Raw genomic sequence first — 15,305 nt, 5'->3', positions numbered from 1 at the left:
AGAAAAAACATAAAAAAATGTGATTTCGATTACACAAAAAATAATACCCCAATAGAAAATTAGAAGAAAGCTGTTTAACATTTTCTGATAACGCACATTTATCCGAATCAGCCTTCTTCTCCCCCTGTTTCCTGTCAGATACCTGTATCGATATTATTGTTGTGGTTAAATATAATGACGGTCGTTGCGATGGTTACTGGTATGCTGTTCTAGAAGAGTTTATTCAAAGTTATCGGTATTTTTTTATCAGAACCAAAAACTGTATAACTGTCGCCAAACATGAAAATCTGCTAATCAGACAAGGGCGTGGTAAAACTAGTCTCAAACTAACTCTCTCGAGTGAAACGGCTGCTGCAGCTTTCCTTCCAAATAAATGTTAAAAAGAAATATATATGTTACATAGTCAGTAGTTTGATCGATGCATATTCAAGTGTCGCGTGCTGTATCACGTTTTTGTTTTCAGTAATCTTCGTATTGGAATTGATAACCTGCAGCTGTTTCAGATATCAAACAATGATCAGACAATCGTTATATATACTCGTTGATATTTGCATACCACGGAATTGTAAAGCATAAAAAATATATACTCTCTTCCAGGCGTATGCTTTCATTTTTCATGTGTATGCCACTTAAAAGTCCGCTTCATGCAGGCCGATTTGTTGGGCCGATTTTATGTGCGTTCATTTGGTGTCGGCCCGACATCGCATTAGCTTATTAGGGCGAGAGAGGGAAGTTCCATAGCTATCCCACGACAGGAGCGGGGGAAGGGGGGGGGGAGGGGGCGTAGGCAAACACTGTTAAGACTCCTGCATGTCTTGGTGGTACACTTTTGTTAGAAAGCACACGCACACGACTAATCAATATTAATAGGGGTGCAGCCTGGATTTGCTAAAGGAGTGGGGGGGAGGGGAGGGGAGGGCTCTGCATATTGTGCTGGATTTCAATTTTAGAATCAGGTTATTTTTATTTTCATGGTTTATGATACAATGCACTAGGAATATTTTGGCCAACTGTCATTTTCAAAAAATCAGTATTTGAATTGTTATAAATCAGAATATATTAATTATTTCGTTATTGCTACTACTTAAAAATACCTTTAAAAGTAATTCTAAATGATGATGATCACTATATTCTAATAAGAACCGTAATAAATGTTTGACTAATTTCAATGATTTGAATATGTTTAAAAAAATTAATGTAAAAACAAAATGGCACTATTAAAAGGTAGTATAATAATATGTACAGTCCCCTTTTTTCCATTTGAGAGAAGCAGGAGCAATACTCCAGCTATCAATAATGTTTCTGCCTAATACAAGCTGCATCTAGATGTTAACAAATCAGGAGAAGTTCCAGAATTCTTAAAAGACACGAGAATGTAACATATTTAAAATATGCTGAGTAAGGAAAGTTTATGACACCTATTAATATTTCTTTCAGTTGTTTCAGGCATGATACATTTAAAACAAAACAGGGCTGTATCGCCTATAGGGGCAGGGCTGTGCCTCCATGGTTGGGGGGTTTAGTAACTGGAAGTTATAAAAAATTGGTTAGATATTTAAGATCAATTTTGGGTTCAATGTAAAATGGTTTTACCCATCTACAGAAAAAGGTTAACCCCACTGAGTACAGTCACAAGCATAGCATAGCCAATCACAGAAGAGCCCGAGGCAGGTAATGTGTTGATAGTAGTAGTATTTGAGCCAGGACTTGGCGTTGGTTTACCAGCAATCACCTTACATGGCTTGCCTTGGAGGCCGTCATAACATTTGCTCTCGCATTTTGCACCCGCAGGACACACTGCATAACACACACCACCATGACAGGTCTGTAGGCAATTCTTTACACCAATTGCACATTCCATAGTGCACCCGTAGCACTCCTGAAGACAGGTTTCTGAGGAGCAGAAAACCTTGCTGCATTCCCTCCCTCTCACAGTACAGGCTTGGGTGCAGCTTTTTTTTGCAGTGCAGTTGAGAGAGCAGGAACCAATGTTGCAGAATTGTTGACAGTCTCCAATCTCCCGACACTTCATGTCATCACACTGTGTGACATTTGTAGTGTTTGGAGAGGAATTGCTACAAATTTGGTTACATCCTGGTTGGAAAAAAATAAGAAATACAATAAGTGGCTGCAGTGGGGCCTACAATAGGCTAAGTATCCTTTTATTTAACAATTAGACTACAAGTTTGAGTTTTCTATGAGTCAATAGATAGTCAACAAGGCGCGTATCGCTGAGTTGACTATTTGACTTATAGAAAACATGAACAAGTAGTATAATTGCTTTGGTATAAATCCACTCACATACTACCTTTGAATAACTGACGATTTTAATAATAATTTATGTTGTTTTTGTGAAAAATGCCGTTTTTTTTTTTCGCTACTCGCTATCTATCGCTCAATAGATAGTGAGTATGGGAACCAATCAAATTGCAGAATTTGTGAGTAGATTTATACTAAAAACAAAATATAATGTACTTACTAGTGAAATTATTGATATGGAATGGAGTCTCGCCAGAGCATAAGCACTGTTTGTCATCACATTCCTGGGAGCATATGCTTGAGTCTGCGTCATTCACAATACCTCCACTACATGAGTGAGTCACAGAGTATGGTACAAGCAGAACAATGACAAACAAGGCCAGAGCTAGCCACACAGAAAACCTCTCCATGTCTGGAAAAAAATATCATCCAAAATATTATTCATTATTGTTTATTATATTTTCTCTCTTATAGAATGCATCAAACAGCATATCTAACAGGCCTAATAATCTTCTATAACAATATGATTTAACTTTTTAACTCTTTTTCCTAGAGACAGTTTTTCTTTCTAATCTAAATAAGCTTGCTGCACAACTACTTGATAACATTTACAAAAACCTCCTGGAACAGCAACTCATTAGATTTGATACTTGGTGAATAAATAACACAGAATTCACAACTTTTTTCTGTGGACCTTTTTTCAGCAAAGGATTGTATTCTATTTTATTGGATAGTGTTTGGTTTTGGTAATTTTACTTTGCTCGATTGCAATATAAAAGGCAGCTTGATCTTTTGGAAATTATGACATAATTTAATTAAAGCTGAGTGTTCAAATGTGTTAGTAAAATCAAACCTAGTACTGACTCGTTTTTTTTTTTTTAATGTGAGGTAGTTGCCTATAGTTTGCATTCCGAGGTGTAGGGTAATTTGACTGCAGTTATCCCGAGAGCGTGGGGGCTTTTCTCTGTTTTGTACATGGTCAAAGTCTAATCCCCCATCCTTCCCTGGGACCATAGGGGTGGGGTTTAAATAGACTAGTTTAATACGTGTTACTAGCACTTTAATTAGGGATGCAAATCTACTGTAATTACAGGAAAGTTTAAAAGATTACTGGTGCGAAATGATCAGGGATCAATCCTGTGATCAACCAAGGCATACCTGTCAACCTTCAAAAATCTCAAGGCTTGAGAATTTCTTTTGGGGGGGATGGGTATATTTTTTGGGGGAGGGGTGGGTATACCCTCGCAGGCGTTTGCCGTACAGAAAGCTCTAGCGCACAAATCCACTTATAGATCTCACGAGGGTGTTAGATAAATTGCGCAAAATGTCGACTTTCTACAGAATATATTTTTTATCGGAAGCGATAAAATCGCTAAAAAAGCGGGTGATTTGGTGCTCGCGGGAGAGGATGTCCGAAATCTTGAAACTCCTGCGGCAGAGTTGACAGATATGCAAAGGGCATACAATGTATTCTAGTGAGTATATTCTATTTATATCTTGAATTATTGGGGAAAAGTTTGGTCTTTTGGCATAGTAGTTTACATTGTAACTGATTATATATAAACAAACTCTGCGGAAATCACTTAGTTAACTTAAGTTAGATTTTGTTCGATTACCGAACACAATCGAATCCAAACATTCGATTGCGTGTCTGATTCCGAGCACGCTGAGAAGGTATCCTAGGTAAACAGCATGAATCAATACAATAATAACCTTAGTCTTTCTCTAATCGATAAAAAAAGAAACGTCTAATAATCATAGGCAAATTTTGTTTCTTATTTACCTTATTAAACGCCTGGCGCTGGCTTTGGGAATGAAGTGGAATAAAACAGTCTGTGATCAGCGGTATTCCGCAAATTTGACTAGATGACAAATAGAGCGGCTGCTAAGTAGCTCAGGATCAGCCCCGTACCCAGGATTTTTCTTGGGGGGGGGGGGAGGGTAGGGGTGCGAAATCCGAAAAAGTGGATCTAATTTTTACGGGGGGGGGGGGGGGGGGGGGGATAGAGGGAGTTCCCTGATAAAAATCTGACCACCCCCGAAAAAACAAAAAAATGTTTTATAGTTTTTTTTGCTACAAATAACACGTTTATTGAGAACCGAAAGAGGACCTTCGGCCGTTGTGATGGGGGGGGATGCGTTCGCACCCCCTGCACCCCCCTGGGTACGGGTCTGCAGATCCATATAAGTAATACTTATTACACTGATAAATCGAATAAACGTAAAAAATCGAATAAAATCTTACCTACTCTATTCCAATTTATCATTATTCAATTTTATGTGTTCTCTCTTAGAATCGCCGTCAAAGGTAAGACATTCTAATTCGTATGTAAAATATATATAATATCGAGAAAATCTAATCTGACACAAATACAGTCGTTGTTGTTGATTTAACCTCGCAAGTGCTTCATCGAACTGTGCCTAAAAATTTGCGTATTTCCTTGACTACATACAATTACAATATTTGATTACTTGGTCGTGCACCACATAACCTAAACAAACACTGCTAATAACTGTAGGAAACTAGCGTTGCTTAACCCTTTTATTTAATTTCCCTGATACTTTCAATCTTGGCATATATCATAACATCCTATGCTTTGGGGTATCTTTTTATATTAGACCATATAAATTAACCTGCCTTCACAAAACATAACACAAAATAAAGAAAAACAAAGAGTGACTCTCTACTTTTGTTCTATGGTGCGTAACGCAGTCGTAGTCAAGGTGATCCAACAAATCACTGGTCTTCCTATTTCCCCTATTTGAACGAAGGCACTGTTGATCACTGGAACAAAGTGGTTTTACGTGCGACACACAATGCGAAATTTAGCTTCTAGAGGACACCGGAACAATTTTAAGTAGAATTGGGAAGCATAGAAAGAAGTATTATCTCATCTACCCTAATAGGAATCGATTATTTTTCTTGGAGATTGCAACGACCTCACTCCAGTCTCAAGTTCGATGATTTGAGCGTGTATACTGCACGTTGTAGGAAAGAACAAATTTATCTTTCAAAATTCGTTCTTCTGAGGGATATTGAAGACTAAGTTGAAATCATAAAGGATGTCAGACGCTATGGCAGTCGACAATGAGGGCCAATCTACTGAAAAACACACAGAAAATGAAGGTATTTTGATATTATGAAATGAGTTAAAGCGATTTGCACAGTAGACAGTCGGCATGCGGTCACAGGTTCAGCATTTTGAAATCAATGTACTTCCTTCGCAGGCAGGGAAAAATTTGCCATAGAAATCCCAGGATTGCCAAGAGAGAAAACAAAGATTATTGATATACTTGGCGATACTTTCGCTGAAAAAATGTCAGACGTTCGACCTAAAAGCTTATATGCAAATTGAGCTAGCAAAACAAATCGATAAATTTTACTAAAAATATAGGACCTACATCACGCCTAAATAGCTATTTGCTATAATAATGTTTTAATTGAGGTTAAGTCTTTTTTTGTTTTGGTTTCTTGAACATTATTTATTCTCAGGTACAAAAATAGTTACGCCGAAATAGTTAAGACCAAAATCATGGAATTTGAGAAATTAGAACTGTAGACAAAACAACATGTAACATGAAGCCATGCAGTAAGAACCGTTTCGGCTGTTCACCCCTGTAGCCTTTCAGCACCAGACGGCTGAGAAACAAAAAGTCTGCTTACGGGCCTATGGTGAAAGTTGGGGGGGGGGGGGGGGGGGAGGGGTGAGTGGTGGTTTCAGGTGGAGGTGGTTTGTGGTTTCAGATTTTAAATTATTAACAAATTTGTCCCCGGTTGCATATGTACCGCTTGAAACCCGTTGTTGGTTAACGTTCACGTTCATGCATAATATGCCCCCCTGCCCCTACCCTACCGCCCCTGTGGTTAGAAACCTTTTTCTCTTGTGTAAAAAATGTAAATGTAAAATGTAAGAGAAAAATATCAAATCTGGTATGGAATTTGTTCCCTGAATGATTTTGTTTCTTCTCAGGAGGCTTGATTTTTTTTTTTTTTGGGGGGGGGGGATTTTCTTGACAGCATCACATGGTCATAATGGTACGACACAGTTGTTTTGAGCATAATGGCAATATTTCAAGACACTCCATAATGGTCAAATTTTCGAAAATAATGTATCCGACCCTACAGTGGCACTTTGAAGTCGCACTTTGAAGTGAACAATGAGCCAAAAAAGTTTTTTCGTGGTTGGTAAGATTTTTATCAGAGATCCCCCCCCTGGAAAAATTAGGTCCACTTTTTCGGATTTCGCACACCCCCTCCAAGAAAAATCCTTGGTACGGGTGGAAGCCTATCTGTAGGCTTTGGATGCTGTTTTCTGCAAGAAAAAACCTGAAAAACCTGAAATCTTATCTTGTGGCCACCATCTTGGATTTGAGTGAAAAAAGATGTGAGGTGCCGGGGGGAGGGCCTCCTCACCCTACCCCTCTGGCACCTCTCATTTGTCCCACAAATCCAAGAAAACAGCATCCAAAGCCTACAGGTAGGCTACTAACTTGGAATGTCATCATTTGCCTGAGTCTTACAAATGGAGTCTATATTGGAGTTATTCATGTTTCCTTAAAAGTCTGTTTGATCAAACTTTTTGATGATACAAAGCTTTAATTTTAAATTCAGGCATGACTGTAAACTAGATGGAGTAAATATCTGTTTATAAGGGAGGGGGAGCTACTGAGGTGTTTATGTTTACCTCTGAATTGTCTTGCTATTTTGATAAAATTGCCTACAACAGCAACTCACTCATCACCGTGTTTTGATTTTACCGGGTATGTGGGTTTTTACCCGAGTCCAGTACCTGGACTCTCCCACATGCCTGAGTCTACCAGTACAGCACATTTAACCCTAAACATACACCCCCCCCCCCCTCAAAAAATGGCCCTTGTTTAGTATTTTTGAAGTATAAATAATAAAACCACGACTACAGTAGACAAATATATTTATTTTATCCCAGACATAATTTTGCTTGTTTAAGGGTAAAATCTACTAGTAGACAAAAACAAATCCCATACCCTCCATCTCATGTCTAAATAGATCATGCGGGGTACAGGTTATTGGCTTTTGCTTCAAGCAGTGCGCGCACAATACGAATTTCTCAAAGACGTCCCGCGAAGGTTTGGAGTAACCGAAACAATTTCACGTTTTATAAATAGTTTGTCGTATTTTTTGTGTGTTTGGTATTGTCAAGTATGTTTTATTTTGACTCCCTGTTGTTCCGTTGCTAAACAAGAAACAAACAATCCAACTATATATAGAGCATCTTGCGAAGTTCGTGAATATTCTTTGGTATTTATCACTAAAGGTAATGCTATGCCTTTTATGCCACCTGAAAATTCCAACGTTTATAGTTCAATTTCAATTTACGATAAACCTTATTGACTGAGTGCGGGCGCCGTGCGGAAACTTTTAAATCCGAAATGTTTTCCATTGTTTTTATTACTGTTCGCGTGATAATGTTTTCAGTTTCCTTGAAGGATAGAAATAGCAATATACTTTTTTGTCGTCTTGTTATTTTCTCCGGCGTCGCTTTGGTTCCCTTTGGTTTCAAACTTTTTCACAAAAAAAGCAAATATATTTTTTGCAATCACTTACTTATTAATTTAGGTTTTGTTATCAACAGGAAATTCAAATCAGGATTTGTCTGTCAGTGGAAATGAAACGGCGGAACAAATGGAGAAAAGCTTAAAAGAAGGGGAGGAAAGTGTAAAAGACACAAGCGCTAGCGAAGACCCTGTAGAAAATACAGACGGCATTAAAGAAAGTGAAATTGCAGCGCCCCAAGGCGCATGTGGAGAAGATACCGAAAAACCTAGTGAAAGTACCGGTGAAGCAGAGCAGAGTGAAGAGCCAAAAGATTCAACTGTGGATTCAAAAGCAACACCTGACAGCGAGGAAAATGCGACAAAAGAAACTAGTGATCAAGTAGATCCACAAGGTGATGCTGGGAGTGATGTAAAAGGAGAAAACACAGAGTCGGAAGGCGCTAAAGAGGCTGAACCAGTCGCAGAGAAAACTGAAACAAGTGCAACAGAAGAGGTGAAAGCGAGTGAGCAAGTATCTGAAAAGGAAAAGCCAGATAAGCCTGTTTTAGAGGCAGAAAAACCTGCTGAACTGGTCTCTGAACCAGATAAAACACCTGAACAGGACTCAGATAAACCAGCTGAGCAGGCTCCAGTTGAAGAAAAACCGGTTGAGCAGGAGGACTCGGAGCAAGATAAGGCAGAAAATCCTGCTGAACTGGTCTCTGAACCAAATAAAACGCCTGAACAGGACTCAGATAAACCAGCTGAGCAGGCTCCAGTTGAAGAAAAACCGGTTGAGCAGGAGGACTTGGAGCAAGATAAACCGGCTGAGCAAGACTCAGAGCCAGATAAACCGGCTGAACCAGAACCTGAGCCAGATAAACCGACTGAGCAGGCTCCAAAACCAGATACACCAGCTGAACAGGCTCAGGAATCAGACCCTACCCCAGATCAACTCGTAGACGCAAATAAGCCAGATGAAGAGACTTCTCAAGTTTCAGGGAAGGAAAAGCCTGAGGGACAAGAAAATCCTGTTGACTCTCAGCTAAGCGAACCTGCAGAGCAGGCACAAGAATCAGAAAAAGCCGATGATAAAAAATCCACAGAGCCTGCAGAACCTGTTGAACAAAGTCAAGATTCCGGAGTAGCTGAAGCAGAGAGCCCTGCTGAGCAAGATTCAGAGGAAGGCACACCCGGTATGAGTCCTCCGGTTGACGAGACGGATGGGAACAAAGTACACAGGAGTACTAGTAGCATCAGTGACGATGGGCATAAGAAGCGGAAACTGCAGTTAGAGATTGACCGACTAAAGGAGCAGGAATTGGAATACCAAAAGAAGATTCATGCTTTGCAAAAAGAGAACGTGCGACTGAAAAGCGGATCGCTGCAGAGTCAAGGTGAGCCCAGTAAAGATTTGTACCAATACGCGACTTGCACTAAGAAATCACGTGATTTTCAAGTCTGTGAATGCATTCCGTTAGCCTATCTTCCGGCTTTGTAGAATGGCATATTTGTAATTGTGTAACCAAGTAACAAAATACGGGTTGGCGAACTCGCGCAAGAATAAAAACAAAATTGACAGCTGTCACGCAACTGCGCGGACGAAAAATATAATTCTATGAAAATAAGCCTTTTTAACAAAGAAACATTTTGGTTGATTCGTTGAATAAGTTATTCTCTGATTCTCTGAAAAAGAAGTGGCTTTTGTTGTTGTTATTGCCGCCAAAAGCCGGAGCGCACGTGAATTTGCCATCCATTTGGATTAAAAAATCGTCACGTGATTTTTTAATGCAAGTCGCCAATTAGGGTAGGGTTGGGTTAAGCACGTGTTATAAGCGCCAGTATGTGAGTTCTGTTTATATACCAGCTGTGCTACTGTAGTTTAACTGGGTCCACAGGGACTTTAAACCTAAGTCGCATCGCACATAAGCCCCATCCTTAGAAAAGAGTTACACTGTTTTAACAATTTTCCGTCTCTATTTCTGTTCTAGAGTCGCTAGGTGCTGGAGGAAACTCCGATAATTACTGGCAGCAAAAACATAACGTGGTACAGAGGGATATGGAATCATGCGAGAGGAGGGTTAAAGATCTACAACTGAGACTCAAGCGGACGACCAAAGATAGCGAGATAAAGGATGAAAAACTCTCTTTCCTTGAAAAAGAAGTTGTGGATTTACAGCATAAGTTACGTGAAGAAGAAGGCAAAAGATCGACATTGGAGCAGACACTGAACAATAACAACAGCAGCAAAACGCGAACTGAAGAGAACTCTAAAGTGTGCGTTATTTTATAAAACAATATGTGCACGCGTTTTATAGAAATATTTTATTGAAACCCATTGTTGTCGACGCTAGACTATTGTGAAGAAGACGCGTGATGAGATGCGATCTTCTGCTATCTGCTGTATCGCATGCTGTTCGTATTATAACTTGTATTATTGGTTGAGTTCTAAGACCTGACAAAGGGACTTCTCAGATGTAAACTAGTCCACGGTGTAGAGGAGAAAATCTACCGCCAATTTTGGCCAACGTTGACCGTTGATAGATGACTTCTTTTCTGGTACAAGATTTCCGCACAAAAAGCCCATATCACCATGCAGTGGAACCCCGATAAGTCGAACTCGGCCATAACTTGAACTCTTTTTTAGAGATTTCTACCCGAATAACTCGAACCAGGAAAGTGCTCGAACTTAAGATCCATAGAGACTCTCTATTCATTCCTATTCGAATAATTCGAGCTACCCGCTGACTCTAATCGTTGTTCGTCCTCGTTGGGTTCAAGTTTTGCGGGGATTAATTATGTGTGATTCAGAAGTGTGGCGAATTAATAATAAATTAGTATTTATTTTGTTTAATTTACTGTTCTTGTTTTGTTGTTCTGTTAGATTAATTCAGAAATAAGTCTACTTTCTTTCTCCGCGAGCAACAGAAACCCAAGTACTCTTAAAACTAGAGAGCTAGGGCTCTATATAATTATAAAGAACACCCCATCACCCCTATGTAGCCATACCGTAAATAATCTAATAAACGCCCTCTATCTAAAGAACGCCTCCTATCTAATGAACCTCCTCACCCTAAGCTTACAAGTTTCTATTGAACGCCCCCCTCTATTAAACAACCCCCCACCCTCCCTCCCAGCTTGGAATCAAACGACATAGAAATTCCGGTAATATAAACCAACTTTAATTGCTTAATCTGAGCTGGCTTTTATACCGGGGCAGTGATTGCAAATGTCAAGAAACGCTTGCTACCAAGGTTTGTAAAATTGGTATAGTTTATAATAAACGCCCCTCTCTAATTAACGCCTTCTATCTATTGAACGCCCCCCCCCCCCTCCCCCTCGACTACCGCCCCCGGCGTTTATAAGGTAGTCTTTTGTATCATTGCGTGACGAAATCGCTTAGTGTGACGTCCTATGTAACGTAACTTAATTTACATTTTCCATATAAGGACTGGATGTTGTATGCATATTGCTCCCCTGCTGTGCGATCTAGCACATCGCTGTTCTATCGTATAGTTTTAGTGCGAAGAACTACTAAAACTAGACCTCGGCCCCTAAGGTAAGGCCCTATAAGTGAGAGATTAATTTTGAGTAAATTGATTCGGCTTTTTTCGTGCAAAGTAATGCCACGTTGCCTTGATTGAATCGATTAAATAATACGAGGCGTTTATGTGGTATACTATGCAGCTACACAGTAGAGAAGTAGAAGTTAGTAAGTAAAATTCAATTTATATTCCATTTGTCACTAGATTTGGCATACTTCCGTATTGCATCGCTTTAGCGACGTTGATTAGATGTACAGAGGCTTTGCGAAATGTAAACGTTATCGTAAGGCCCTTCGTGTGGATCTACTACCCGCAGGATTTAGGAAACAAATATTGCTCTAACCATTGCTATGCTAGTCGATAGGGCACTGAAAATGGTAAATAATTATTATCAATATAATCGGATTTTCTCAGAGTTCCATCTCAAACAAGCATGTGGTCTGTTGTGCTTTGGTTTGTTACCTCGAGCTCCGGAGTCTCGTTTCTCACCTGAGACACCGGGGGCATAAATGACGTAAGAATTCACTCAAAGATAAGAAGATACATGAAAACACGTGTTACGTCTTCATTTTCTTGTATGAACTAAAAAAATGACACGTCTTTATTCATGTATATCAATTATTCAACTTCTGAATAACCCATAAGAAGCAAAATAGCCTCCTTCCCACAAATGCTTCTCTTAGTAGCTGTTCTTATGCTTAGAACCCTTAAAACGATCATCCTTGGAGACCCAGGGCGACGCGGAGATCGGGCACACAGGGAGCGCGCGAGAAAGAAACCGATCTTTGCGATGCCCTGGGTCCCCCGAGGATGGAAGCGACAGTACGCGCGTACCCCAAAAATGCTAAACGACACGATAAGCCTTCCGAAAACTCGCCGGATACCTTATCTTTTGCGTGAGTAGCCAGGAAGGTGGGGGTAAATATTGTTTCCATTACGATTGTTTTTATTGATTTTTTAGGTTAATTACTCCATAATGACAAACAAAGGGGACCCGGACACAGATGGACGCGCCAATGCGCGTCGACTGTCACCTGCCCGTAACTTGATCGCGGGCTCAGTAAGCGGCATGCTCGGGTGCGCTGCCGGCCAGCCCCTAGACCTGCTCAAAGTCCGACTGCAGGCCATGAACCAGGTGAAACCTGGTGAAACCGCGCCCTTTAAAGGAGCTATGGACTGTTTTATGAAGACGGTTCGTCTTGAAGGCCTGCGTGGCCTGTATAAAGGAATGTTATCACCACTGCTTATGGCTACACCGTCCACAGCTCTTACATTCTACAGTCTTTCCGTGGGAAAAAGGATTCAGCTCTCTGACCCTTACCAGGAGCCAACGCTGGTCCAGTACGGGAACGCAGGACTTTTCTGTGGATTCTGTGTTTCGTTCCTGTTTGCCCCTGCGGAACGGATTAAATGTATTCTCCAAGTAGAAGCTGGTGCCTCGGGCTCCACGCAAAGTGGTCCATATGCAATAGTCAAGAGGATATACGCGGAAGAAGGCGTTAGAGGTATCTTTAGAGGCCTCCCGCCTACAATGATTAGGGATACCTTTGGAACTGGAGTATGGTACCTGACATATGAAGGGCTGCTGATGCTAATGAGATCCGAGGGAACGTCAAGGGATGACATTGGGACCCTTCAAATCGTATCTGCAGGAGGAATAGCAGGACTTGCATTATGGGGCCTTATGTTCCCTGTAGACATGCTGAAGACCCGTGTTCAAATAGCCCCTATGGGACGATATCCTAGAGGTGCTAGAGATGTCTTGAAGGAGGTCTTGTGCAATGAAGGACCAATGGCTCTCTATAAAGGCTATGTTCCAGGAATGATTAGAGCCGTTGTCACCCATTGCGGGTTGTTTATAGGGTACGAGTTCACGATGAAAGCGATGAATTACATAGAACCTTGAGGATTTTCGAATAGACGCAAATAGTAAATTCGTGACTGATATATCATCCTTGGTAACACCGGGCATCGAGGTCACAGGCGCGTGAGCGAGGCGTAACAAGGCCGTGGAGGGGGAGGGGGAGGGGGAGGGGGAGGGGGAGGGGGAGGGGGAGGGGGAGGGGGAGGGGGAGGGGGAGGGGGAGAAGAGCTCAATCCTTTTTTCTCACCCTCACCCTCCCCTCTCACCGCCTCGTTCTTGCGCCTCGTTACGTTGACCTCGGTTATGTTTTTTCTAACCACTCCGATTCTGACATAGAGCTCATACCTATTGAAAAAATAACAAACAACCGCGGCTCCATCCGCAACCGCAAAGCAAGAGAAGCCACACTGATAGCTGGTCGGTCGCCGGCAAAGGATGTTTCGGAAATCTTTTTGACCGAAAATACCTTCCTTTTTTACGAACGCTGTAAAAATGATCTTCCATAGAGTACGCTGGAACCAATCAACCGTTTCTGGGACATTGAAATGCATAAAGTGCGTGATTTTAGGCTCTGGGATCAACTTCCCCAGTAAAAGTTTTCACTGCTGATTCGCAAATTACTTATAACACAACAACACACAACACACAATTCTCTTCCAATTCCCTTTTAATGAAAAAGATACATCCAGAACTTAATACCATTATATTCACACAGATATTACAAATAAAAGATTTCAAGTCTTTATAATGAAGTAGATCTTATTCCAGTGACAAGGGTTTCTTGAGTGACATGATTTCTGAACATTTGCTTGAAAAATTGAAGTTCATTCATCTAAAAATGTTATAAATCAAAGAAAAATAAAGACCTTCTTGTATTAAAATACATAACATAGACTCTGAGAATGCCTAGGTATTCTATCTCACCGAATTGCAGAGAAAAAGAACTTTTTAGGAGTCTGCACGATGCATCTTGAATGAACTCCAAATTCACCGTCTCCCCGACGTCTTCCCGTTCAATTTATTTATATAACATTTAGATAACTGAACATTAGATAACTTAACAGATAACAGGACACCACCCCATGAGTAGCATTGTGATCATGAGCCCTGAAGAGAAGCTAAAAGGATAAAAACAGGTAGCGAACGAAGTAAAGAAGTGCAGAGGGAAAAAAATTGGTGTGAAATTGTACTAGCCCGTGGTGCCCATAACCAAATATGGCGCGACGAACCATGTATGGATGCTATGATTGACAAGCTCGCGCAATCTAAAAATAGCTTTTTTGGACGTTATCATGGGCCACGGGGATTCGTTCTCTTAAATCATGGTCTCTTGTCCTTACTCAATTACTATTTTTATCTTTTGTTAGTTAATCATCAAATGATTAACTAATGCCTAGTGCACACTAGCAACATAACAACATAACGACATGGGCACTCGCACTATGTTTAGCCAACGACATGGACATAATGACATAAAAGAAAAAACATGTTTTTTCTCTTATGTCGTTATGTCCATGTCGTTATGTCGAAGATAAGAGTGCGCGCGCCCATGTCGTTATGTCGATATGTTGCTAGTGTGCACTAGGCATAACAATCTTCAATTAATCATCAATGAACTTATACTCATTTATAACCTGAAGAAGGCAGGTATTGGCCTGCCGAAATATCGTTTTTAAAAAAAACAACTCTGCGTTGTTGTCGACTTTTTCTTTTAAAGGTTTTATTTTATAATCAGCTGTCCGACGCAGACCACAAGGTCCGACGCACACCAGCAGATAGAGGCTGTCCGGTGGTTTCTTTCTACGTTTTTGTAAAAAAAAAAAAAAAAAAAAAAAAATGACGTTCTTCTTCTTTTGTATTTCGGGACGTTGGAAGTGGTTTTTATTTGTGGGTTTTTAATTTTCGCGTGCTAAAGAAATTTGATTGCTATTTACTTTTGTTTTTAGCTTGTTAACGGTTGTTCTTTTTTATGAGGAATGTAAATTTGGCGCAAAAACACACCACACTAGAAATACACCTTGTGTGACGGAAGTGACTGAAGACTGCAGTTCGTGACACATGCCGACACGCCAACAAAACAAACCGGAAGGACGTGTGTTAGATATCACATTGACATTTGGGAC

The 15,305-nt window shown here is 40.5% G+C and overlaps 3 protein-coding genes across 5 annotated transcripts; 2 read left to right on the top strand and 1 right to left on the bottom strand.

The window, feature by feature from the left end:
* Window positions 1-944: 944 nt before the first annotated feature.
* LOC5515882 (keratin-associated protein 10-4) lies at window positions 945-4,158 on the bottom strand. Its single transcript, XM_001636001.3, has 3 exons — window positions 4,043-4,158; window positions 2,480-2,671; window positions 945-2,094 (listed from the first exon to the last, which is right to left on the bottom strand). Exons 2-3 carry the CDS (start codon window positions 2,667-2,669, stop codon window positions 1,598-1,600), a joined length of 687 nt encoding a protein of 228 aa, XP_001636051.1. The 5' UTR covers window positions 2,670-2,671; window positions 4,043-4,158; the 3' UTR covers window positions 945-1,597.
* An 827-nt stretch (window positions 4,159-4,985) lies between these two features.
* On the top strand, window positions 4,986-10,627 carry LOC116620114 (fibrous sheath CABYR-binding protein). 3 transcript variants are annotated; one of them, XM_048728913.1, is made up of 4 exons: window positions 4,986-5,386; window positions 7,872-8,402; window positions 8,529-9,170; window positions 9,765-10,627. In XM_048728913.1, exons 1-4 carry the CDS (start codon window positions 5,323-5,325, stop codon window positions 10,064-10,066), a joined length of 1,539 nt encoding a protein of 512 aa, XP_048584870.1. In that variant the 5' UTR covers window positions 4,986-5,322; the 3' UTR covers window positions 10,067-10,627. The 3 variants fall into 3 exon arrangements, with proteins under 3 accessions (XP_048584870.1, XP_032241574.1, XP_032241573.1); XM_032385683.2 differs by having other exon boundaries at window positions 7,856-9,170; XM_032385682.2 differs by having other exon boundaries at window positions 4,987-5,386; window positions 7,872-9,170.
* A 577-nt stretch (window positions 10,628-11,204) lies between these two features.
* LOC5515936 (mitochondrial carnitine/acylcarnitine carrier protein) lies at window positions 11,205-13,248 on the top strand. The gene is made up of 2 exons (XM_001635934.3): window positions 11,205-11,332; window positions 12,280-13,248. The coding sequence occupies exon 2, from the start codon at window positions 12,295-12,297 to the stop codon at window positions 13,222-13,224; it is 930 nt and encodes a 309-aa protein (XP_001635984.1). The 5' UTR covers window positions 11,205-11,332; window positions 12,280-12,294; the 3' UTR covers window positions 13,225-13,248.
* Window positions 13,249-15,305: the final 2,057 nt, after the last annotated feature.

Source organism: Nematostella vectensis, chromosome 1 (genome assembly GCF_932526225.1).
Source record: "Nematostella vectensis chromosome 1, jaNemVect1.1, whole genome shotgun sequence".
Classification (NCBI taxonomy): Eukaryota; Metazoa; Cnidaria; class Anthozoa; order Actiniaria; family Edwardsiidae; genus Nematostella; species Nematostella vectensis.
Note: the sequence above shows the minus strand (reverse complement) of the source record. Positions and strands in the feature narration are given on the sequence as shown.